Source organism: Coffea arabica, chromosome 6c (genome assembly GCF_036785885.1).
Source record: "Coffea arabica cultivar ET-39 chromosome 6c, Coffea Arabica ET-39 HiFi, whole genome shotgun sequence".
Lineage (NCBI taxonomy): Eukaryota > Viridiplantae > Streptophyta > Magnoliopsida > Gentianales > Rubiaceae > Coffea > Coffea arabica.
The window spans coordinates 16,775,319-16,802,758 of NC_092320.1; the positions used below are offsets into that span (position 1 = coordinate 16,775,319).

At 32.9% G+C, this 27,440-nt stretch overlaps 2 protein-coding genes across 2 annotated transcripts; both read left to right on the forward strand.

Moving 5' to 3' along the window:
- The first annotated feature begins 12,075 nt into the window (after positions 1–12,075).
- On the forward strand, positions 12,076–14,510 carry LOC113692580 (protein TEEBE-like). Its single transcript, XM_027211000.2, has 3 exons — positions 12,076–12,205; positions 12,745–13,242; positions 13,729–14,510. Exons 1-3 carry the CDS (start codon positions 12,118–12,120, stop codon positions 14,247–14,249), a joined length of 1,107 nt encoding a protein of 368 aa, XP_027066801.2. The 5' UTR covers positions 12,076–12,117; the 3' UTR covers positions 14,250–14,510.
- Positions 14,511–24,377: 9,867 nt separating this feature from the next.
- Positions 24,378–26,812, forward strand: LOC140008000 (protein TEEBE-like). Its single transcript, XM_072051643.1, has 3 exons — positions 24,378–24,507; positions 25,047–25,544; positions 26,031–26,812. The coding sequence occupies exons 1-3, from the start codon at positions 24,420–24,422 to the stop codon at positions 26,549–26,551; spliced, it is 1,107 nt and encodes a 368-aa protein (XP_071907744.1). The 5' UTR covers positions 24,378–24,419; the 3' UTR covers positions 26,552–26,812.
- Positions 26,813–27,440: the final 628 nt, after the last annotated feature.

A 27,440-nucleotide genomic window follows, 5' to 3' on the forward strand; every position in this document is an offset into this window, starting at 1 on the left:
TGATGTATTCATGTGTGTATGTATGTGTGTTTTTAAACGATTTATTCGTTGGATCCTGATTTTGAAAACTTGAATTTAGTATTTGGGTTGCTAGTCATTTTCTTTTTTCATTGGAAGGGAGAACATACTAAATTAATGTAACCACCAAACCATCAATCGATAATCCATTCAGTCTATCCGTCATAGAGTTTTGTTTTAAAAGCGCAATCTGTCCTGATGACCTACCAATTCTTTTGACCGCTCATGGTTATGAAAAAAATTTTAACTAATTACAAATTATTTATTTTTAACTAAAGACTAGCATATGTGAAAATAATTTATAAGTAAGTTGTTTTGAAGGCTTGTAATTAATATAGCTAACCATAGGATGTGGAAGTGTTCATGTTTGAAAGGAAGAAGAAAAATCGCAAATATACACTACACATAGACCATAAGGAAAAAACTCAACATATACATAAGTGAAAATTAAGTAAGTAAAGAAACAAGCATGGATTGTTGCCCATATCAATCAAGACGAAATTAGTAATTAAAACCTGCTAAAATCCTTGTCCTTGTTTATACATTGCATACAACAACACCACTACTGTAATCAAAATATGTATGATACTTCTACTTATTGCCTGAATTCTCACCATCAATTTTGAGAGAGGTCATATTGACACATAACCACCAGCACAACCATTTTGCCATGCTAAGTTGGACAAATCAGTACCACCAATAGCATACTTCCAAACATCCTCCATATTGAAATCAGAGGGGATCATGGTACCCCCTGATAAATGGACCGGTTCCATACTCAAATTAGAGGGCATCATGGTACCCTTTGATAAATGGAACGGTTCAGTGAACTCTTGAGTACTTTGAGTAATTGCTTCGAGCCCACCATGAGAATTAGTGTATCCTTGGAAATCTTGAAATAGATCATGAGGAAATTGGAAACTAGAAAGATCATAGATAACCTGGTTTGAATTGGCATCACCTCCTGTGTCTAGAGCGCTGGTAATATACTCCATACATTGATCGTTTGTAGAACCAGCAGCCAAATCATTGTCCTCATTCTGCATGGGAGCTTCATTCACTGTAAGACACTGGTCAAGATTTTCCCTCATCAATTCTTCCGTGTCACCTTCATTTTCATCTTTGTTTTTGCGTTTTATGTTCATATACAATCTACACAAAACTGGATCCGACTGTCAAAAATGAACAACATGTTAGTAATGTATAATGGAGTTTGGAAATAAAAAAAGCCATGCAAATGGACAGCCTATATTATTTGAGAAGTGGTTACTGAGCACTTAGTAGAATATTGTTGTAAAGACTTGTAGATTAAGAAGTGGACACCACTACTCTTTTACATAATAGTGTATGTATGTACTATACTGACAGAAATCAAGAAGTAAATTGTTCTTGACTTGGTGGGTAGAGCTCGGTTGTCAAAGAGTTTTAATCACCACTTCCCGAAAATTATCAAAAAAAAAAAAAAAAACCCTAACTTGTTTCCTACTGAAAACTTATTCTTATGCTGTATATGAAGATTTCTACCTTCTAATGATTATATCTGTTGGACTCAAGCATGAAAACTGGGAGCGCAGGGAGAGGAAATCTCCTCCCAAGTTCTATATATTCATATTTTTTTTGAAAATTTTTCTATGTTGGTTCTGAAATTTACATGTGCATGCATGTTACATCTTCAAATCCATCGTTGGTTGGGCAACATATATGTCTAGCTACCTAGGCGCACTATGTGTATAAACATCCAAAATGTGCCTATATATCCAAACTAAGACATGCATAGATAACACATAAAAGACATTAAAATGTTTCATGAAATAATCAGATGAGAAGGAGAAGAGAAGAAGTGAGAATAAGCATAGCATGAATTGTTATTCTTATTACTGTCCATTGAAAAGATTATAAGAATACCTTGAAGTATATAAATAATATATAAAGCAAGTTAATCAGAAAATAAGTACTGGCTTGTACCTTGGGGTTATTTGCATGAATTCTATATTCATGCATCTTCCAAGCCGTTTTTTGACCAGGCCCAAGTAAGAAATCTAGTGACTTCCGGTAGCCGACGGTATTGCCATTGTAATAAATCTTCTTGTCTTTGCCGGTGGGTTTCCAAAATCCACCATCTCCACATGATCGAGAGGGACGGCTGCCTTTGGGGTATTTGTTCGTCAAATAGGTGAAGAAGTACCATCCGTTCACGTTATGAAAGCTATCCGATTTGTATCTATCTGCGCATATATAATCAAAAAAGAAATAAGCAAATATATAGCATAGTCATGCAATATTACAACAAAATAAAGAAAAAGGGGATCATAATTTATTTATCAAGGCTGCTTTTATTCAAATTTTGTTAGGGACAAATACCCATTTTTCAGACAGACAAGAATGTTAGTTATTAAATTAGACACATAGCCCAAACCCTAAACTAATCACTTTTACGTACGTGCATCAATGAGAAACCCTCTAACCCCAAATCTCATCTCTATGACGATGGTGTTTTCGTGATCTAAGGTGGTGGGTAGTATTTTAGGGTATCTTTTTGGTCCACCAACTATTTTTCGTGGAACACAATTCACAATAAAATTCACAATCAGAAGAAACCAATCAAAAAACTTGAAATCATGAAGCCTAAAGATGGTTTAAATTTCAAAGATTTTGCCTAATTAATTGGGGATTATGGAATTAAAAGGGGTTCAATTATGCTCTATCGTTAAACAGCAAACACTTGTACATAGCATATTGTTATAAGAACATCAGACTATGTCAAATACTTTCCTTCGCATGGAGTAAAGTTCCCGAAAGGGTTTTCAGAACATATTTATCGAGAAAACGCCTAAAAGATGTTTTCCGAGTTCTTTATCCGAAAACTAGAAAAACAACTGTTAGAATAACATAAAGTTTTTTCAATTGTATAGATACTAACTTGTAAGTTCTTGAGGATTGTGGCCGTAGACATTGGCTTCATGAATTCTGTTAAGTGGTAATGGAGCCTTGGCGATCCTTTTCCTCAAGTAGTGTACAATTAGCTCTTCATCAGTGGGGCAAAACCTGTAACCGCGAGGCATAGAATCCAGAAAATTCTGTGAATTTTCGTGGAGAATTATGCCTTGCTGAACCGGTTGCTGCTGATCATTGAGGAGATACGGCTGGTGTTGATGTTGCAGTGGCTGCTGCTGTTGGCCCTGCAAGGGCGGCCAGTGGTGGTGGAGGAGGTGATCATGGAGGAGGTATGGCTGCTCCTCCCTCTGCTGGTGGTGATTATCCATGCTTGTTGAATGTTGAAGAGGCTTCTTTCGCTGGAGGCGCAGTTACCTAAAATAAGCGCCAAATGAGGTATATATATATTTTTGTCGTTGGGCTGCCAACCTGGCACTAAATGTCCGGTACATCCGTACAAGTGGGGTCGGGTATAGACTCCAGTTGCAGTACAATTCTACTTCTTCTTCTACTTCTCCCCGAATTATACTCAATTATTTTGAAATTTTGGATAACAATAAGAACATTCTTCCATGCCGCCTGTCTATATATCATAATTTTTATAATTTAATACCTAAGGTAATAAAGTTTTAATAAATTTATAATCTAAGACAAAAGAATAAGAGTTAAAGTTGTCTTAATGTAGCATAATCTTTGAAAATTATAGTAATTTAATCCATATTTGTCGTTCCATAACTTTTAAATATTGTTAGTCCACATATAGATTTATGAATTAATCTTCTATATATTGGCACTTTCGCTATTGGATGCGTGATACACAATCTGAATTTAAATTAATCCAAATTTTATATATGTGTCATGTATCTAACCGTGATATTGTACACATTGTTAGTGTATATAAGAATAACTCTAGATTTATACATTTTTTTTTCTAACTTATGGTATAGGTCCATACCCGTGTTATATCCATCCCATATTTTACTAACTATGCTTATCACTTTATTGTTGAAACTTAACATCGCACTTGTGAAGTTTACCCATAATATTCATGAAAATAAATTTAAGTTTTTTATGGACAAATAGTATGTAAATGGCTAAAACTATAATTTTATAATAATCTTAAATTTACATACCATAATCGAGTGTATATTGCTTCTTGTTTTGAAATTTGCACTAACTTCACTATTCCTATTATTGTTATTGGTAAAAATGCTTCGATTTAAAACACAATAAAATCAAATTTTGTGGCCTTTCTAATATAGTGGTTATTTTTACTCGAAAATTAGTAAATCTTGCTTACATTACACAGATTGTATGCTTTTTCACCAATATAATCAAAAGAACTTTATACCTTGACAAAACAAATAGAAAAAATGACAACACCATGAGTATAATGGTGAGCAACTGCCATACATGTCACATTATGAGTTTAGGCATGATTTGTATAAATAATAACTAATCTAATAATTGGTTGACATGCGATGCATATGACAGGTTAGGGGATTTCAATTGCAACATGAAAATGAAAATGTGATTCTTTTTAAAGAATATCAATAGTGGTTTTTGATGGGTTTTTTTTACATACATGCAAGTTTAATTCCGATTTTACACCCGTTGGACTGCAAGTATACAGGTCACAATTGTAGTACAAAATGTGTATCGAGTCGATCCCACGAGGAGCAATTTAAACAATTACTAAGCCCTTGTTTTCTCTATTATTTAGACTTACAATGAATTTGAGCAGAGAAAGTCTAATGCTGTAATCTACAAATCTGATATACAAATCTAGTTTAACAAATGCTGAATGCAAATAGAGAAATTTCACTTAAGGAAGATTCTAGGGATGTAGATTCCACTTATGGCATAAACAACACAAATGAATGGATTTACTTCTTGATATTATTCTTGTTTAACCAGAGATTCATTTTCAAAATTTCCAAGTCTCATTTTCATGATGAAATGGCCTAAAGCAATATAGATTTCCCTATTTTCATGGTGAAATACTACTACTACTCTGTTTTATTTCATGAAATGCTAAATAATCCACCTAAGTGTATCTCTATTTTCATGAACATACAACTCAAGCTCTACTCATGTGTTTCCATTGTTATTACCAATTCTCATTGAACAATAACAACTATAACCAAACTATTGGTGATCAATCAATAGCAAGTAATCACAGCTACACAAGTAGACAAGTTAATACAAGATATAACAAGTGTAAATCACATTCAATTTATACTACTTAGCCATAAGTTTCATCTACTCCCTAGATGAAGAAAGTTAGCTACTCATGTATGATTCAACAATCAGAATCACAAGTTTATTGCTGCAAAACATCATACAGTACAAGTATAAGAAAGATAAAAGAAAGCTTAGCCAACTGAAGGTGAAGCTCTCTAATTCCTGCTATGCTCTTGCACAATCTGATTACAAGTGAAAAACTTTAAAGACAAAGTGCTTCTCCAAGAACTCCTAACTAGAGAGAAACTTGTTACAAAATGAAAAACTAGCTACGTCTGGTAATGCCAGGCTTCTCCTCTGTGTTTCTGCATAAAAGGTGGAAGAAATTCCATTCCTCTCACTTCATAATTTCCTCCACTCAGATTTTGTAAAAAGAAGTCAAAGATATGATGTTTCCTTTTGTCCATACTCATTTGGTCTTCTCTTTTGTTGCAGAAGCATGTGCCACCGATTTCTGTCCCTCAAAATAGCTGGAAAGTTGTGAAAAAGGTAAAGAAAAACGGCTGTTGCACTTGCTGAGGAGAGAGACAGATCCGAGCCTCGGATCTGAGGAGTGAAAATGGATCCGAGCTCGGATCCGAGGGATCCGAGGGATTTCATAATGGATCCGAGATCGGATCGTCCTGACCTCGGATGCTCTCCGCCAGAAGTACAGACGAGAGTTCGGATCCATCTTGTGCACACGGATCCGAGCTCGGATCCGTGTTGACCAATTTCCAGTTTTTCACTTCTTCTCTTTTTCTACATTTTTGCTCCCAATTTCTTGTGTACTTTGTCCTCTGGATGACCCTTACATTTCTTTGAACTTGTGCATGAATTTCATACATCAATTACCTTCACAAATTCACAAGATTAACGCATTAATTCACTCATTTATCAATTTTTGAAACCTTAATCAATATTTAAGCAATTATCACCAAAAGAGTTCAAATATGGCTTAATCTTCTCAGAACATACCAAAAATTAATGCCAAATTCATACAAAATGTACGTTAAATATTCACTTATCAGTTTTCTATAAATGGAAATATATTGTAGCATATACCACTTATGCATTGAAGGAATTTGTAGTTTGAATCGTAGCAATTGAGTACCTATTGCTTTTTAGTTTTTTAAGTACCGACGTGCGCAGGGTATACATATCAATTTAACCTCATTCTAATCAAGTTTTACATTTATAAACTCCTAAACACCCCACACGCGATTTATCGCAAGTATACGAATCGTGAGCGAGTATAGGGTATTAAGGGTCGATCCCACAAGGAAGATTGCAATTACCGGTACTACTAAAGCTTCTCTATTATTTAGACTATCAATGAATTATAACAAATTTTACCTACTCAAATTATACAAAATAACAAATAAAAGCTCCTTAGGTTGTGGTATCCCTAACTACTCATGCAAGTGCTATATTTGGATCATTGAATACTACGTCTAAGCTAATTATAGTGTAATTTCCTTAAACATGTGAAACCTACTTTCGTAGTGAATCAACTATACTCATAACTAATCCATACCTATTTTCATGGTTATGAAATTAGCTACAAGTTCATTTCTTCAATGAAATTACATGAAATGAATCACTAAAAACCACATAAGTGCACATCTACTTTCGTGAGTGTACTCCCTATGTTTAGCACCTCTTGAACTAGTGTTAAATCTCAATTTTCATTGCAGAAACAACACCTTAGATAATCACAATCAATGGTACCAGATTAATCATGATTTAAAGAGCCAAAGTGCTAAATAACTTGCTCAAATCATAGCAATCAAATAACCAAATAATAAACACTAACAATCATAGAAAGTTCAACCAAACCCAAGGCTTAAACTTTAAACACACATATTGAACACAAAATCCAGAACTTGTATATTAACTAAACTTGGAATCAAATACAAAAGATAAAGAGTTTGGAAGGAATACAACCCTTGTCACATGAGCTTTCTTCCTTGCCTTCTTCATCCTCCATCTTCATCCTAATCTAGATAATAAACAAGAATGGAAAAGCTACACTACTCTATACTAAGCTAAACTAACACTAGAGAGATGAAAGAGCTACATTTCTGCAGACTCCAAGCTTTCTCCCGTAGCTCACTCTATTTTTCTGCTATGGACTCCCATCTCCTTCCTTTTGCAATGAATTTGGCTATTTAATGATGAAAGGTTGGTCAAGAAATGATGTTTTCAACTCCCTTTTACAGCTGGGAATGTTTCTCACATGTCTAGCATCACATGTGAGTTGGTGGAGGTGAAATTGAGTTTTACGCGTATAAAGCAGCCTTTTCTGACCAGTGATCCGAGCTGCTACAGTGCCTCGGATCCACTAACCCAGAAACAGCCGAGGGTTCGGATGAATAGTGGATCCGAGTGTGGATCACTTGCTCTGTTTTTGGCCCAACTTCAACCGATCTTTTCTTGATGTTAGAGGCTGAACCAGCTCATGTGTAAAACACGAAAGTTGTAGCCTTTTGAGTTATCTTTCCAATGCATCAAGAATCACCTCATTTGGATCTGTGTAGGCTGAGATATGACTGAAATACCCTTGTCTGCTCATTGCCCTGTTTCAGCTTCGACCAACAGAAATTAGCTAATGTAATTCGGCTTTTTGATTTTGACAACCTTCAAACTGGATTCGGATGTCTTCACCAAAGTTGTAGATCTATCTCTTATCTTCAAATGGGTTCAAGAATCATCCCAATCCGATCATTGTAACTCAAGTTATAGCCGAAATACGAAAATGTGTCAAAACTGTCAAAATACACAAAATCCAAGTAAAAAGTGATAAAAACCTCATTTAACCACTTAAAAGCATTTTATACCAATTATAGCCAAAATGAATCATTTTCTTCCAATAATATATCCAAAGTGACTAAAAATAATATAAAATATCATACAATTATTACGTAAATTAGTCACTTATCAAGTACCTATTATTTATTTCATTACAAAGTTTAAATATTTACATCCAGATAGAGTAATGCTAATGACACTTCAATTATTGTTAACGACACTAAGTTTACCTTTATAAAAGTTGGTCAAGAAAATGAAGTGTCAATGACAACAATTGTTAAACTAAAACAATTTTCTTTCTTTTGGGAAAATCAAACTACTTTCCCAAGTATATATTTCACTTTTATGTTTTAAAAAATCTCAATCTGTTAATTAAATTCACAATGTTGCTATTATAAAAAATATTCCTTCTCAAATTAACATGAATGAGTAGATGTAAGATATAAATGTGGTAAAATATCGCTCATACACATGTCATGGATTTTTTAAATTTTCAACAAACAATGATTTTGTTGTTAAAAATATAACATGGTAATCTGTTGTGGTAATTATTTTAGGATTCTTTTGTACATGAAATGAATTTAATTTAAATTACACAATAGATTATATGGGCATGTGAATTTTTTTATTGGTTGAGGTAATTAATATCTTTTTATTGAACCGTTAGTGGTGATTGCTAGTCAAGGGTGAAACTACAATAAAAAATAAAGTTAGTGAGAAAAGTGCAAATGGCTATGGGTTTTAGTGCTTAAAACAAAAAAAAAAAAAAGGGTAAAATTTTTCTTTTTGAGTTATAAAGTGTCCTTCCATGTGATAGAACTCTCTATTAAAATTTGAAACGGTTAAGAATTCACAAAATTTTTTAAATTTTAATAGTAAGTTTAACTTAAAGAAAAATAAATTTTATCAACCAGCAAATTTACTGAAATTGTAAATTTCCTATATGACTAAAACTTACTGTTTTAGGGGATGTACTTACCAATTTTCTAATAAACTTACCAACACTAATATTGATTATTTAATACGATATTGGAAAAAATGCTAAAAAACTAATCTTTTGCCAAAGTTAATGGAATCCGGCAGTAGTGCATTACCCCATTGTTGTTACTATTACTTGCAATACCGTAGCATTGTCCTTTAATAGGGACATGCTGGGAGATGAATGGGTCGGATAGTAAGAAGGGGTGAATGTAAGTAAGAGAAATCTCCTATTTATATTTAAGAAAAAAAGTTCACAGTATAATGCAAGCTGAATAGTGAAGTTAAAAATTTGCTAGAGTGGAGGATGGGATTTAAAATCATTATGAAAAATGTTATCGAGTCCATAATATTGTTATTGAAATCTTATGATACGTGTTGCAAGTAAACCAAAAGGGATGCCAAGAAAAGGTTGTATAAAATCCAAATAAAGAATGGAGTGTTTATTATTAGGTGGAAATCACACTCCACTACTAATCAAAACCAGGCCGATAGTAACGACTTAAAAAAAATTAAGCTTGATTTGTATTTTAATCAAGAACTCTTTTTTTTGGTAGAAGGTCAATTGTAATCCAACTAAACTACTGTGGGAGGCTCCAGACCCACACTGACAACTATAAAAAAAGGAGGGTTATTATCACTTTACCCTCTTAACGTTCAGTGCCACTATCAATTGTTTCCTTAACGTTATTTTATAGTCATTTTGCCTCCAAAACTAACGATCAAATTTAATGGAGTATATTAATTAAAGTAAAAAGACATGTTTAGCCCTTAAAATTATTATCACTTTATCCCCTTAAACTATAACCTCATTATCAATTTACTCCATAGAGTTTTTTTTAAACAATTTATCCCACCATTAAATTAACTTAGTAAGTTAAAGAATTTTAGAAGAAAGTACCCTCCTTTTTGTATGATAAAAATAATAAAAAATTTAGAGTGACTCTTCTTCTTTTTAGTATCAAGAAAAAAAAGTCAAAGTGCTAATCTCTTTCTTCTTGACAATTTTATTAATATTGAAAAAAATAGAAAGATAGGAAGGGGAACGGGGGAGAGAGAGAGCGAGAGAGAGAGAGAGAGAGAGAGAGAGAGAGTTCAATTCTTTTTTTTTAAATACAAATAAGAAAGAATCAAATACTTTTATTATATAAAAATTAAGGGTTAAAAACAAAAAAAAACCCCTGTAGTAAGCCTAATACACAGAAAAGTCCCTTATGGTTTCAAAATATACAACACGACACCTCATGCTTTGAACTAAATTGTAAAGGTGACGGAATTCGTTAAACTTAACGGAAATGACTTATTGGAACCTAAAAAAAAAATTTATACTTAATTTTTATCAAATATACCTATTCTACCCCTTAACTCTCAATTCTCTCTACTTAGAAAATAAAACAAATGATTTTTTTGAGCTGTCTTTTGTTTAATTATATCAGGGTATTTTGGTCATTTTGACCATTTCCGTTAAGTTTAACGGATTCCGTCACTTTTACAATTTAGTTCAAAGCATGAGGGGTCGTGTTATATATTTTGAAACCATGGGGGGCTTTTCTGTGTATTAGGTTTATCACAGGGGGCTTTTTTGTTTTTTACCCAAAAATTAATTCACTTTTCTGTTTACGACCAAATTCCAATCCTAATTCCGACAACCTTAAAGTAATATGATAATGCTAGACTCTTCTTTATTTTCTTTCTTTGCAAAATCTGATATTCTGTCTCCTTCTTTCCTATCTTCTTTTCTTTTCCAAATATTAATAAGTGTGAAAAAAATTTTGAGAGAATCATTTTATTTTTATGTTTTTGGATCTCTTAAAGTAAAAAAAAAAGGAAGAATAACCTTTTCAATTTTTTTATTTTTAATTATATACAAAAAAGAGTAAATATATTAAAAATTTTTTGACCATATTAGTTAGATTAACGATGAGATAAAATGCCTAGAAAATAATGTTAGGAATTAAAACGACTGTATCACTATAATTTTAAGGGATAAAGTGATAATAATAATAATGTGATAATGCTATAAAATAACGGAATATTTTTGTCTAAAATTTCTTAACATGTTGGATTGAATTACTTATAGGGTGAAATGACTAAAAGATAATGTTAGGGGTTAAATTGATAGTAGTAATATAGTTTAAAGGGATAAAGCGATAATAATGTGATAATGCTATAAAATAACGGAATATTTTTGTCTAAAATTTCTTAACATGTTGGATTGAATTACTTATAGGGTGAAATGACTAAAAGATAATGTTAGGGGTATAATTGACAGTAGTAATATAGTTTAAAGGGATAGCGATAATAACCCAAAAAAAATTAAGCTTGGTATGTATTTTAATCAAGATTTTTGTTGGTATTTTAATGCAACTAAACTACTAGGGGAGGCACCTATTAAATCTACTAATGGAGATTTGATTGAGGGATCTGCTTCAGAAATTTATACTCATCACCGTACCCAAGTACGGCCACGTGCTCGCAATTCTTGGAGTTGGTATTTTAAGGATGATGTTTTTACCCGATCTTCAACATCGCCAAAAACTTCTAACCATAACTAGTAAAATGCTTTCATATCAATTACGAGATTAGTTATCAATTGGGATCAATACGTTGGTTCCTTTACAATGCCAATCCCATGTTTATTATTTTGACATTCAATTAATGTCTCACTCAATAGATAAGTGAAGCATATGATCTACACATGCTTATATAGTTCATTAGAAGATGCCGTTAGAATAAAGAAACTCAAGATCCAATCTCAAGTGCCAAGCAAGACCTTGAAAGTACTTTGGAGGTATTTGAATATCAAGAACTGAAATAAAAGAAATGAAGCTTCGTCATGTGGGATATCCAGAGATTCAAAGTACATAGTACAAATCACGCCAACCTATGAAGACTTCAGTACCCTTTGGAAATGGAATTGCAGACTTTATCACTCATCTCAACGGCTAGATTAATGTCCAAGATGGGCCTAATATTTGTTTTTTGTTTTGGGAACGAGAAATTGAGACAATCCGACACACTCAAGCCTGGTTGTATGGCATGATAACATGTCCCTCTTATCTATTCTTAGACCTTCTAACTTAAGTTTTAAATATATGTATACATTCTCATTTGCTTTTATCCTGCGTCACATTGGCAGTTTCACTGCTAAAAATGGCTTCCATTCTCTCCCTCTGCATTTTATTCATAATGTGTATTTACCAAAGCCTTTCTTTCGCGGCTGTTGCGCCATTTCTTGATGGTATGCTTTAAATAGTCTTTAATTTTTTTCATATAAAATTGCTAAATTAACTTTTCTTAGGTACGAGCTAACCCTGGTACAATTTTTTTTTTTTTTTTTTGGGTTTATGCCAAATAAAGTCACTTTACCATATCATTTTTATGTCAGCACTCAGCACATGACGGAGCGAATATCAAATCTTACCTATTAATTTCACTTGACATGCAAACATGATCCACGTAAATTGTAGAAAAATCAAATGCGCAGCGTTAATTTTCTCTAACATGTTCAACATCAAGAGCAACACGAACCCGTTTGAATTTTTGATTTTGAATCTAATGGTGTTTGACTTGTCTTTTCGATACTTGGAAAAGGTTTTTCGCTCTGGACTTCTTTTTAATCATTGATATGAACTGACCTTCTATGTACTCTTCCTCTTTATTATTATTTTTTCTGAAAAATTCGAACAATGGCAGGATACAAGAACAAGGAGAAAAATTTACTCATAACTGGCAGTAGTAGTATGTTTTTCTAACCATATTCCTGTTTACATTTTGCAGGTCTACTAGAAAATGGTAACTTTGAGGAAGGGCCAAAGGTATCAAACCTTAAGAAAAGACAGATCATAGGAAAATACTCCTTGCCCAAATGGGAAATTCATGGCATAGTTGAATATGTTTCAAGTGGACCGCAACCTGGTGGTTTTTACTTCGCAATCCCTCGTGGGGCTCAGGCAGCGAGGCTTGGAAATGAGGCTTCCATATCTCAATATGTTAAGGTGAAACCTGGAGCAATGTACTCATTGACCTTTGCAGTCACCAGGACTTGTGCCCAAGATGAGAAGCTAAGGGGTTCTGTCCCTGGTTTTTCGACTGAACTCCCAATTCAAACACTGTTTAGCAGCGATGGTGGTGATACTTATGCATGGGCTGTTAAGGCAACTTCTGATGTTTTCAAGGTTACATTTCATAATCCTGGAATTCAAGAGGATCCTACCTGTGGACCTCTTCTGGATGCAATTGCAATCAAGGAGATACTTCCTCTCAGATACACTAAGGGTAAGTCCTCTTCCAAATTTGGAATTTTTTTCCAATATCATCTGCCTCCCAGATCTTTAAGCAGATTTGTGAAAGCTCGATATTGGCCAGTACAAGAAAAATGTTAATGGCACACACTTATCTGTTAATGATACTCCTCTTGACTTTTCTAATGGCAGTTGTAAATTCAAAGAAAAACATGGCAATTTTTATCTGATTCACATGGCAAAAGGTTGAAAAAAAAAAGGGTGCCGTTCACAGAGAAAGGAGTGCCATTAACATTTATCCCAAAATAATTGTCTGAATTGTTGGGCAATCGTCGTAAGTTGATCACAACCCAACTGCCTTTTTGTTCCTTTTATTATTGACTGTCGATATTCGTTCACGAAGACACTATCTTTAAAATATAAATTTGTAGTTTCTTCTAAATATATAGTAAATGTTAACCAATGCAATGTATATTTTATAATTCATAGAAAGCTCCTAATTTGCACTGAAGCTATGCAGGTAACTTGGTCAAAAATGGTGATTTTGAAACCGGCCCTCATGTGTTCAAGAATTTCTCAACTGGGGTGCTGCTCCTCCCTAAGAGGACGGACATCTACTCATCGCTCCCTGGATGGATTGTTGAATCCCTCAAACCAGTTAAGTATGTTGACTCGAAGCATTTCTCCGTTCCCCAGGGACTTGCAGCTATTGAATTGGTTGGAGGAATAGAAACAGCTATTGCACAAATCATAAGAACAGTACCTAACAAGTTCTACTTTCTTTCCTTCGCTTTTGGGGATGCTAGGAATGGTTGTCATGGATCAATGACGATTGAAGCTTTTGCAGCTAGGAAAACCATAAAAGTTTCATTTACATCAACTGGAATTGGTGGATCCAAGACTGCCATCCTCAAGTTTCAAGCACTTTCAAACAGAACAAGAATAACCTTTTATAGCCCAAATTATCACACAAAGCTTCATGACTATGGTCACATATGTGGTCCTGTTTTGGATGATGTTATAGTGTTTCCTCTCAAATAGTCACTGTTTGGGTGAAGATCAAACAGAGTGATCAAAAAGCAACATAGTTTTGGAAGCTTTTTCTTTTCTTTTCTTTTCTTTTTTGTTAGTTCATGAACAAGACAACCCAAACCCATAAACATCGATCCACGGTATGAGGGAGGGGAAGCGGGCGCATGAGATATAAATTGTGTAATTTATATCTCTATACTATTAAAAAAAATCTTTCTAGTTTCTAAAGTTTAGGCTTCAAATATTGCATAGGATCAATTTAAGCCATTCATTTTATTTGTTTTTTGTTTTTTGTTTTTTGTTGTTATGTCATTGGTGTGTAATGTTGAAAGCTATAACCTTGGATTTAAGCATTTTTTTTTTTTTTTGGCTAACATTGCATTTTTTTTTAATATCTTGACATTACTACAAGTCTATAACCTTGGATTTAAGAAGTGTTTTTTTGGCTAACATTGCAATTTTTAAATATCTTGACATCTATCATTGCTGCACTGTTATTAGGATTATATAAGAGATAATTTCAAAAACCTCCCTTGAGGTTTTTTCTAATCACACCTAACACCCCTCAAGTCTCTAAAATCGCACTTAACACCCTTAGAATGACAACCTTTGTAACATAATAGCCCTTTTATGTAAAAATATATTAAAAAATATGTTTAGTAGAGGGACTATAGTATTCTTCCAATTTTGCCCTTTTGTTAGTTGATTTTTAAATTTTAGAAGATTAAAATAAAAACAAATAGAACTACAATATTTACATAGAAATTGAAGGAGTGTAAGTACAATAACTGCTGAATTGTATCATTTTTGTTGATTCATATGACCATTATAAGATCTGTGCCAAAGTTTTTGATAGAAAGGGAAAAAAAATTTTGAATACTGTTTGTTAACCAGTTTTTTCAAAAATTTTGTTTTTGATAATTGAAAACCATTATAGGTATATTTAATATGCATTTTTTCCATGATTTCAATTGCATCCCAGCATTTTTTTCACCAAATGAATGATTTTAACATATTTTTCCCTCACCTCTTACTGATTAAACTACATAACAAGATAAAATCGTAGTTAAAAAAAGATAGATTTTCTATGTTTAGATTATCTAAGTACCTCAAAACCTATCTTCTGTTGCATATGCAAAAAAAATAGAGCCCAAATTTTATGGCATTTTTGTTACTTTATTTTTACATAATCGAACATAAATGTTTTTTCCTTTTTCTTGCCTTTTCTTGCATAAGAAATATGAAAAGGCAAAAAGGAATCAACTTGTTTTTATTTTCATCTTCTAGTTTTCAAAAATCAACTTGCAAAAGGGCGAATGTGGAAGAATATTATAGTCTCTCTCTTAAATACATTTTTAATACTATTTTTACCTAAACGGGTTGATATGCTACAAAAGTTGTCATTCTAAGGGTGCTAAGTGTGATTTCAAAAACTTTAGGGGTGCTAGGTGTGATTAGGAAAAACCTCAAAGAAGGTTTCTGAAATTATCCCGTTATATAATTTGAGCTATGATTTGATGTATCTGTTATTAGGATTATATAATCTGAAATATGATTTGATGTATTCATGTGTGTATGTATGTGTGTTTTTAAACGATTTATTCGTTGGATCCTGATTTTGAAAACTTGAATTTAGTATTTGGGTTGCTAGTCATTTTCTTTTTTCATTGGAAGGGAGAACATACTAAATTAATGTAACCACCAAACCATCAATCGATAATCCATTCAGTCTATCCGTCATAGAGTTTTGTTTTAAAAGCGCAATCTGTCCTGATGACCTACCAATTCTTTTGACCGCTCATGGTTATGAAAAAAATTTTAACTAATTACAAATTATTTATTTTTAACTAAAGACTAGCATATGTGAAAATAATTTATAAGTAAGTTGTTTTGAAGGCTTGTAATTAATATAGCTAACCATAGGATGTGGAAGTGTTCATGTTTGAAAGGAAGAAGAAAAATCGCAAATATACACTACACATAGACCATAAGGAAAAAACTCAACATATACATAAGTGAAAATTAAGTAAGTAAAGAAACAAGCATGGATTGTTGCCCATATCAATCAAGACGAAATTAGTAATTAAAACCTGCTAAAATCCTTGTCCTTGTTTATACATTGCATACAACAACACCACTACTGTAATCAAAATATGTATGATACTTCTACTTATTGCCTGAATTCTCACCATCAATTTTGAGAGAGGTCATATTGACACATAACCACCAGCACAACCATTTTGCCATGCTAAGTTGGACAAATCAGTACCACCAATAGCATACTTCCAAACATCCTCCATATTGAAATCAGAGGGGATCATGGTACCCCCTGATAAATGGACCGGTTCCATACTCAAATTAGAGGGCATCATGGTACCCTTTGATAAATGGAACGGTTCAGTGAACTCTTGAGTACTTTGAGTAATTGCTTCGAGCCCACCATGAGAATTAGTGTATCCTTGGAAATCTTGAAATAGATCATGAGGAAATTGGAAACTAGAAAGATCATAGATAACCTGGTTTGAATTGGCATCACCTCCTGTGTCTAGAGCGCTGGTAATATACTCCATACATTGATCGTTTGTAGAACCAGCAGCCAAATCATTGTCCTCATTCTGCATGGGAGCTTCATTCACTGTAAGACACTGGTCAAGATTTTCCCTCATCAATTCTTCCGTGTCACCTTCATTTTCATCTTTGTTTTTGCGTTTTATGTTCATATACAATCTACACAAAACTGGATCCGACTGTCAAAAATGAACAACATGTTAGTAATGTATAATGGAGTTTGGAAATAAAAAAAGCCATGCAAATGGACAGCCTATATTATTTGAGAAGTGGTTACTGAGCACTTAGTAGAATATTGTTGTAAAGACTTGTAGATTAAGAAGTGGACACCACTACTCTTTTACATAATAGTGTATGTATGTACTATACTGACAGAAATCAAGAAGTAAATTGTTCTTGACTTGGTGGGTAGAGCTCGGTTGTCAAAGAGTTTTAATCACCACTTCCCGAAAATTATCAAAAAAAAAAAAAAAAAAAAAAAACCCTAACTTGTTTCCTACTGAAAACTTATTCTTATGCTGTATATGAAGATTTCTACCTTCTAATGATTATATCTGTTGGACTCAAGCATGAAAACTGGGAGCGCAGGGAGAGGAAATCTCCTCCCAAGTTCTATATATTCATATTTTTTTTGAAAATTTTTCTATGTTGGTTCTGAAATTTACATGTGCATGCATGTTACATCTTCAAATCCATCGTTGGTTGGGCAACATATATGTCTAGCTACCTAGGCGCACTATGTGTATAAACATCCAAAATGTGCCTATATATCCAAACTAAGACATGCATAGATAACACATAAAAGACATTAAAATGTTTCATGAAATAATCAGATGAGAAGGAGAAGAGAAGAAGTGAGAATAAGCATAGCATGAATTGTTATTCTTATTACTGTCCATTGAAAAGATTATAAGAATACCTTGAAGTATATAAATAATATATAAAGCAAGTTAATCAGAAAATAAGTACTGGCTTGTACCTTGGGGTTATTTGCATGAATTCTATATTCATGCATCTTCCAAGCCGTTTTTTGACCAGGCCCAAGTAAGAAATCTAGTGACTTCCGGTAGCCGACGGTATTGCCATTGTAATAAATCTTCTTGTCTTTGCCGGTGGGTTTCCAAAATCCACCATCTCCACATGATCGAGAGGGACGGCTGCCTTTGGGGTATTTGTTCGTCAAATAGGTGAAGAAGTACCATCCGTTCACGTTATGAAAGCTATCCGATTTGTATCTATCTGCGCATATATAATCAAAAAAGAAATAAGCAAATATATAGCATAGTCATGCAATATTACAACAAAATAAAGAAAAAGGGGATCATAATTTATTTATCAAGGCTGCTTTTATTCAAATTTTGTTAGGGACAAATACCCATTTTTCAGACAGACAAGAATGTTAGTTATTAAATTAGACACATAGCCCAAACCCTAAACTAATCACTTTTACGTACGTGCATCAATGAGAAACCCTCTAACCCCAAATCTCATCTCTATGACGATGGTGTTTTCGTGATCTAAGGTGGTGGGTAGTATTTTAGGGTATTTTTTTGGTCCACCAACTATTTTTCGTGGAACACAATTCACAATAAAATCCACAATCGAAAGAAACCAATCAAAAAACTTGAAATCATGAAGCCTAAAGATGGTTTAAATTTCAAAGATTTTGCCTAATTAATTGGGGATTATGGAATTAAAAGGGGTTCAATTATGCTCTATCGTTAAACAGCAAACACTTGTACATAGCATATTGTTATAAGAACATCAGACTATGTCAAATACTTTCCTTCGCATGGAGTAAAGTTCCCGAAAGGGTTTTCAGAACATATTTATCGAGAAAACGCCTAAAAGATGTTTTCCGAGTTCTTTATCCGAAAACTAGAAAAACAGCTGTTAGAATAACATAAAGTTTTTTCAATTGTATAGATACTAACTTGTAAGTTCTTGAGGATTGTGGCCGTAGACATTGGCTTCATGAATTCTGTTAAGTGGTAATGGAGCCTTGGCGATCCTTTTCCTCAAGTAGTGTACAATTAGCTCTTCATCAGTGGGGCAAAACCTGTAACCGCGTGGCATAGAATCCAGAAAATTCTGTGAATTTTCGTGGAGAATTATGCCTTGCTGAACCGGTTGCTGCTGATCATCGAGGAGATACGGCTGGTGTTGATGTTGCAGTGGCTGCTGCTGTTGGCCCTGCAAGGGCGGCCAGTGGTGGTGGAGGAGGTGATCATGGAGGAGGTATGGCTGCTCCTCCCTCTGCTGGTGGTGATTGTCCATGCTTGTTGAATGTTGAAGAGGCTTCTTTCGCCGGAGGCGCAGTTACCTAAAATAAGCGCCAAATGAGGTATATATATATTTTTGTCGTTGGGGTGCCAACCTGGCACTAAATGTCCGGTACATCCGTACAAGTGGGGTCGGGTATAGACTCCAGTTGCAGTACAATTCTACTTCTTCTTCTACTTCTCCCCGAATTATACTCAATTATTTTGAAATTTTGGATAACAATAAGAACATTCTTCCATGCCGCCTGTCTATATATCATAATTTTTATAATTTAATACCTAAGGTAATAAAGTTTTAATAAATTTATAATCTAAGACAAAAGAATAAGAGTTAAAGTTGTCTTAATGTAGCATAATCTTTGAAAATTATAGTAATTTAATCCATATTTGTCGTTCCATAACTTTTAAATATTGTTAGTCCACATATAGATTTATGAATTAATCTTCTATATATTGGCACTTTCGCTATTGGATGCGTGATACACAATCTGAATTTAAATTAATCCAAATTTTATATATGTGTCATGTATCTAATCGTGATATTGTACACATTGTTAGTGTATATAAGAATAACTCTAGATTTATACATATTTTTTTTTCTAACTTATGGTATAGGTCCATACCCGTGTTATATCCATCCCATATTTTACTAACTATGCTTATCACTTTATTGTTGAAACTTAACATCGCACTTGTGAAGCTTACCCATAATATTCATGAAAATAAATTTAAGTTTTTTATGGACAAATAGTATGTAAATGGCTAAAACTATAATTTTATAATAATCTTAAATTTACATACCATAATCGAGTGTATATTGCTTCTTGTTTTGAAATTTGCACTAACTTCACTATTCCTATTATTGTTATTGGTAAAAATGCTTCGATTTAAAACACAATAAAATCAAATTTTGTGGCCTTTCTAATATAGTGGTTATTTTTACTCGAAAATTAGTAAATCTTGCTTACATTACACAGATTGTATGCTTTTTCACCAATATAATCAAAAGAACTTTATACCTTGACAAAACAAATAGAAAAAATGACAACACCATGAGTATAATGGTGAGCAACTGCCATACATGTCACATTATGAGTTTAGGCATGATTTGTATAAATAATAACTAATCTAATAATTGGTTGACATGCGATGCATATGACAGGTTAGGGGATTTCAATTGCAACATGAAAATGAAAATGTGATTCTTTTTAAAGAATATCAATAGTGGTTTTCTATAAATGGAAATATATTGTAGCATATACCACTTATGCATTGAAGGAATTTGTAGTTTGAATCGTAGCAATTGAGTACCTATTGCTTTTTAGTTTTTTAAGTACCTATTATTTATTTCATTACAAAGTTTAAATATTTACATCCAGATAGAGTAATGCTAATGACACTTCAATTATTGTTAACGACACTAAGTTTACCTTTATAAAAGTTGGTCAAGAAAATGAAGTGTCAATGACAACAATTGTTAAACTAAAACAATTTTCTTTCTTTTGGGAAAATCAAACTACTTTCCCAAGTATATATTTCACTTTTATGTTTTAAAAAATCTCAATCTGTTAATTAAATTCACAATGTTGCTATTATAAAAAATATTCCTTCTCAAATTAACATGAATGAGTAGATGTAAGATATAAATGTGGTAAAATATCGCTCATACACATGTCATGGATTTTTTAAATTTTCAACAAACAATGATTTTGTTGTTAAAAATATAACATGGTAATCTGTTGTGGTAATTATTTTAGGATTCTTTTGTACATGAAATGAATTTAATTTAAATTACACAATAGATTATATGGGCATGTGAATTTTTTTATTGGTTGAGGTAATTAATATCTTTTTATTGAACCGTTAGTGGTGATTGCTAGTCAAGGGTGAAACTACAATAAAAAATAAAGTTAGTGAGAAAAGTGCAAATGGCTATGGGTTTTAGTGCTTAAAACAAAAAAAAAAAAAAGGGTAAAATTTTTCTTTTTGAGTTATAAAGTGTCCTTCCATGTGATAGAACTCTCTATTAAAATTTGAAACGGTTAAGAATTCACAAAATTTTTTAAATTTTAATAGTAAGTTTAACTTAAAGAAAAATAAATTTTATCAACCAGCAAATTTACTGAAATTGTAAATTTCCTATATGACTAAAACTTACTGTTTTAGGGGATGTACTTACCAATTTTCTAATAAACTTACCAACACTAATATTGATTATTTAATACGATATTGGAAAAAATGCTAAAAAACTAATCTTTTGCCAAAGTTAATGGAATCCGGCAGTAGTGCATTACCCCATTGTTGTTACTATTACTTGCAATACCGTAGCATTGTCCTTTAATAGGGACATGCTGGGAGATGAATGGGTCGGATAGTAAGAAGGGGTGAATGTAAGTAAGAGAAATCTCCTATTTATATTTAAGAAAAAAAGTTCACAGTATAATGCAAGCTGAATAGTGAAGTTAAAAATTTGCTAGAGTGGAGGATGGGATTTAAAATCATTATGAAAAATGTTATCGAGTCCATAATATTGTTATTGAAATCTTATGATACGTGTTGCAAGTAAACCAAAAGGGATGCCAAGAAAAGGTTGTATAAAATCCAAATAAAGAATGGAGTGTTTATTATTAGGTGGAAATCACACTCCACTACTAATCAAAACCAGGCCGATAGTAACGACTTAAAAAAAATTAAGCTTGATTTGTATTTTAATCAAGAACTCTTTTTTTTGGTAGAAGGTCAATTGTAATCCAACTAAACTACTGTGGGAGGCTCCAGACCCACACTGACAACTATAAAAAAAGGAGGGTTATTATCACTTTACCCTCTTAACGTTCAGTGCCACTATCAATTGTTTCCTTAACGTTATTTTATAGTCATTTTGCCTCCAAAACTAACGATCAAATTTAATGGAGTATATTAATTAAAGTAAAAAGACATGTTTAGCCCTTAAAATTATTATCACTTTATCCCCTTAAACTATAACCTCATTATCAATTTACTCCATAGAGTTTTTTTTAAACAATTTATCCCACCATTAAATTAACTTAGTAAGTTAAAGAATTTTAGAAGAAAGTACCCTCCTTTTTGTATGATAAAAATAATAAAAAATTTAGAGTGACTCTTCTTCTTTTTAGTATCAAGAAAAAAAAGTCAAAGTGCTAATCTCTTTCTTCTTGACAATTTTATTAATATTGAAAAAAATAGAAAGATAGGAAGGGGAACGGGGGAGAGAGAGAGCGAGAGAGAGAGAGAGAGAGAGAGAGAGAGTTCAATTCTTTTTTTTTAAATACAAATAAGAAAGAATCAAATACTTTTATTATATAAAAATTAAGGGTTAAAAACAAAAAAAAACCCCTGTAGTAAGCCTAATACACAGAAAAGTCCCTTATGGTTTCAAAATATACAACACGACACCTCATGCTTTGAACTAAATTGTAAAGGTGACGGAATTCGTTAAACTTAACGGAAATGACTTATTGGAACCTAAAAAAAAAATTTATACTTAATTTTTATCAAATATACCTATTCTACCCCTTAACTCTCAATTCTCTCTACTTAGAAAATAAAACAAATGATTTTTTTGAGCTGTCTTTTGTTTAATTATATCAGGGTATTTTGGTCATTTTGACCATTTCCGTTAAGTTTAACGGATTCCGTCACTTTTACAATTTAGTTCAAAGCATGAGGGGTCGTGTTATATATTTTGAAACCATGGGGGGCTTTTCTGTGTATTAGGTTTATCACAGGGGGCTTTTTTGTTTTTTACCCAAAAATTAATTCACTTTTCTGTTTACGACCAAATTCCAATCCTAATTCCGACAACCTTAAAGTAATATGATAATGCTAGACTCTTCTTTATTTTCTTTCTTTGCAAAATCTGATATTCTGTCTCCTTCTTTCCTATCTTCTTTTCTTTTCCAAATATTAATAAGTGTGAAAAAAATTTTGAGAGAATCATTTTATTTTTATGTTTTTGGATCTCTTAAAGTAAAAAAAAAAGGAAGAATAACCTTTTCAATTTTTTTATTTTTAATTATATACAAAAAAGAGTAAATATATTAAAATTTTTTTGACCATATTAGTTAGATTAACGATGAGATAAAATGCCTAGAAAATAATGTTAGGAATTAAAACGACTGTATCACTATAATTTTAAGGGATAAAGTGATAATAATAATAATGTGATAATGCTATAAAATAACGGAATATTTTTGTCTAAAATTTCTTAACATGTTGGATTGAATTACTTATAGGGTGAAATGACTAAAAGATAATGTTAGGGGTTAAATTGATAGTAGTAATATAGTTTAAAGGGATAAAGCGATAATAATGTGATAATGCTATAAAATAACGGAATATTTTTGTCTAAAATTTCTTAACATGTTGGATTGAATTACTTATAGGGTGAAATGACTAAAAGATAATGTTAGGGGTATAATTGACAGTAGTAATATAGTTTAAAGGGATAGCGATAATAACCCAAAAAAAATTAAGCTTGGTATGTATTTTAATCAAGATTTTTGTTGGTATTTTAATGCAACTAAACTACTAGGGGAGGCACCTATTAAATCTACTAATGGAGATTTGATTGAGGGATCTGCTTCAGAAATTTATACTCATCACCGTACCCAAGTACGGCCACGTGCTCGCAATTCTTGGAGTTGGTATTTTAAGGATGATGTTTTTACCCGATCTTCAACATCGCCAAAAACTTCTAACCATAACTAGTAAAATGCTTTCATATCAATTACGAGATTAGTTATCAATTGGGATCAATACGTTGGTTCCTTTACAATGCCAATCCCATGTTTATTATTTTGACATTCAATTAATGTCTCACTCAATAGATAAGTGAAGCATATGATCTACACATGCTTATATAGTTCATTAGAAGATGCCGTTAGAATAAAGAAACTCAAGATCCAATCTCAAGTGCCAAGCAAGACCTTGAAAGTACTTTGGAGGTATTTGAATATCAAGAACTGAAATAAAAGAAATGAAGCTTCGTCATGTGGGATATCCAGAGATTCAAAGTACATAGTACAAATCACGCCAACCTATGAAGACTTCAGTACCCTTTGGAAATGGAATTGCAGACTTTATCACTCATCTCAACGGCTAGATTAATGTCCAAGATGGGCCTAATATTTGTTTTTTGTTTTGGGAACGAGAAATTGAGACAATCCGACACACTCAAGCCTGGTTGTATGGCATGATAACATGTCCCTCTTATCTATTCTTAGACCTTCTAACTTAAGTTTTAAATATATGTATACATTCTCATTTGCTTTTATCCTGCGTCACATTGGCAGTTTCACTGCTAAAAATGGCTTCCATTCTCTCCCTCTGCATTTTATTCATAATGTGTATTTACCAAAGCCTTTCTTTCGCGGCTGTTGCGCCATTTCTTGATGGTATGCTTTAAATAGTCTTTAATTTTTTTCATATAAAATTGCTAAATTAACTTTTCTTAGGTACGAGCTAACCCTGGTACAATTTTTTTTTTTTTTTTTTGGGTTTATGCCAAATAAAGTCACTTTACCATATCATTTTTATGTCAGCACTCAGCACATGACGGAGCGAATATCAAATCTTACCTATTAATTTCACTTGACATGCAAACATGATCCACGTAAATTGTAGAAAAATCAAATGCGCAGCGTTAATTTTCTCTAACATGTTCAACATCAAGAGCAACACGAACCCGTTTGAATTTTTGATTTTGAATCTAATGGTGTTTGACTTGTCTTTTCGATACTTGGAAAAGGTTTTTCGCTCTGGACTTCTTTTTAATCATTGATATGAACTGACCTTCTATGTACTCTTCCTCTTTATTATTATTTTTTCTGAAAAATTCGAACAATGGCAGGATACAAGAACAAGGAGAAAAATTTACTCATAACTGGCAGTAGTAGTATGTTTTTCTAACCATATTCCTGTTTACATTTTGCAGGTCTACTAGAAAATGGTAACTTTGAGGAAGGGCCAAAGGTATCAAACCTTAAGAAAAGACAGATCATAGGAAAATACTCCTTGCCCAAATGGGAAATTCATGGCATAGTTGAATATGTTTCAAGTGGACCGCAACCTGGTGGTTTTTACTTCGCAATCCCTCGTGGGGCTCAGGCAGCGAGGCTTGGAAATGAGGCTTCCATATCTCAATATGTTAAGGTGAAACCTGGAGCAATGTACTCATTGACCTTTGCAGTCACCAGGACTTGTGCCCAAGATGAGAAGCTAAGGGGTTCTGTCCCTGGTTTTTCGACTGAACTCCCAATTCAAACACTGTTTAGCAGCGATGGTGGTGATACTTATGCATGGGCTGTTAAGGCAACTTCTGATGTTTTCAAGGTTACATTTCATAATCCTGGAATTCAAGAGGATCCTACCTGTGGACCTCTTCTGGATGCAATTGCAATCAAGGAGATACTTCCTCTCAGATACACTAAGGGTAAGTCCTCTTCCAAATTTGGAATTTTTTTCCAATATCATCTGCCTCCCAGATCTTTAAGCAGATTTGTGAAAGCTCGATATTGGCCAGTACAAGAAAAATGTTAATGGCACACACTTATCTGTTAATGATACTCCTCTTGACTTTTCTAATGGCAGTTGTAAATTCAAAGAAAAACATGGCAATTTTTATCTGATTCACATGGCAAAAGGTTGAAAAAAAAAAGGGTGCCGTTCACAGAGAAAGGAGTGCCATTAACATTTATCCCAAAATAATTGTCTGAATTGTTGGGCAATCGTCGTAAGTTGATCACAACCCAACTGCCTTTTTGTTCCTTTTATTATTGACTGTCGATATTCGTTCACGAAGACACTATCTTTAAAATATAAATTTGTAGTTTCTTCTAAATATATAGTAAATGTTAACCAATGCAATGTATATTTTATAATTCATAGAAAGCTCCTAATTTGCACTGAAGCTATGCAGGTAACTTGGTCAAAAATGGTGATTTTGAAACCGGCCCTCATGTGTTCAAGAATTTCTCAACTGGGGTGCTGCTCCTCCCTAAGAGGACGGACATCTACTCATCGCTCCCTGGATGGATTGTTGAATCCCTCAAACCAGTTAAGTATGTTGACTCGAAGCATTTCTCCGTTCCCCAGGGACTTGCAGCTATTGAATTGGTTGGAGGAATAGAAACAGCTATTGCACAAATCATAAGAACAGTACCTAACAAGTTCTACTTTCTTTCCTTCGCTTTTGGGGATGCTAGGAATGGTTGTCATGGATCAATGACGATTGAAGCTTTTGCAGCTAGGAAAACCATAAAAGTTTCATTTACATCAACTGGAATTGGTGGATCCAAGACTGCCATCCTCAAGTTTCAAGCACTTTCAAACAGAACAAGAATAACCTTTTATAGCCCAAATTATCACACAAAGCTTCATGACTATGGTCACATATGTGGTCCTGTTTTGGATGATGTTATAGTGTTTCCTCTCAAATAGTCACTGTTTGGGTGAAGATCAAACAGAGTGATCAAAAAGCAACATAGTTTTGGAAGCTTTTTCTTTTCTTTTCTTTTCTTTTTTGTTAGTTCATGAACAAGACAACCCAAACCCATAAACATCGATCCACGGTATGAGGGAGGGGAAGCGGGCGCATGAGATATAAATTGTGTAATTTATATCTCTATACTATTAAAAAAAATCTTTCTAGTTTCTAAAGTTTAGGCTTCAAATATTGCATAGGATCAATTTAAGCCATTCATTTTATTTGTTTTTTGTTTTTTGTTTTTTGTTGTTATGTCATTGGTGTGTAATGTTGAAAGCTATAACCTTGGATTTAAGCATTTTTTTTTTTTTTTGGCTAACATTGCATTTTTTTTTAATATCTTGACATTACTACAAGTCTATAACCTTGGATTTAAGAAGTGTTTTTTTGGCTAACATTGCAATTTTTAAATATCTTGACATCTATCATTGCTGCACTGTTATTAGGATTATATAAGAGATAATTTCAAAAACCTCCCTTGAGGTTTTTTCTAATCACACCTAACACCCCTCAAGTCTCTAAAATCGCACTTAACACCCTTAGAATGACAACCTTTGTAACATAATAGCCCTTTTATGTAAAAATATATTAAAAAATATGTTTAGTAGAGGGACTATAGTATTCTTCCAATTTTGCCCTTTTGTTAGTTGATTTTTAAATTTTAGAAGATTAAAATAAAAACAAATAGAACTACAATATTTACATAGAAATTGAAGGAGTGTAAGTACAATAACTGCTGAATTGTATCATTTTTGTTGATTCATATGACCATTATAAGATCTGTGCCAAAGTTTTTGATAGAAAGGGAAAAAAAATTTTGAATACTGTTTGTTAACCAGTTTT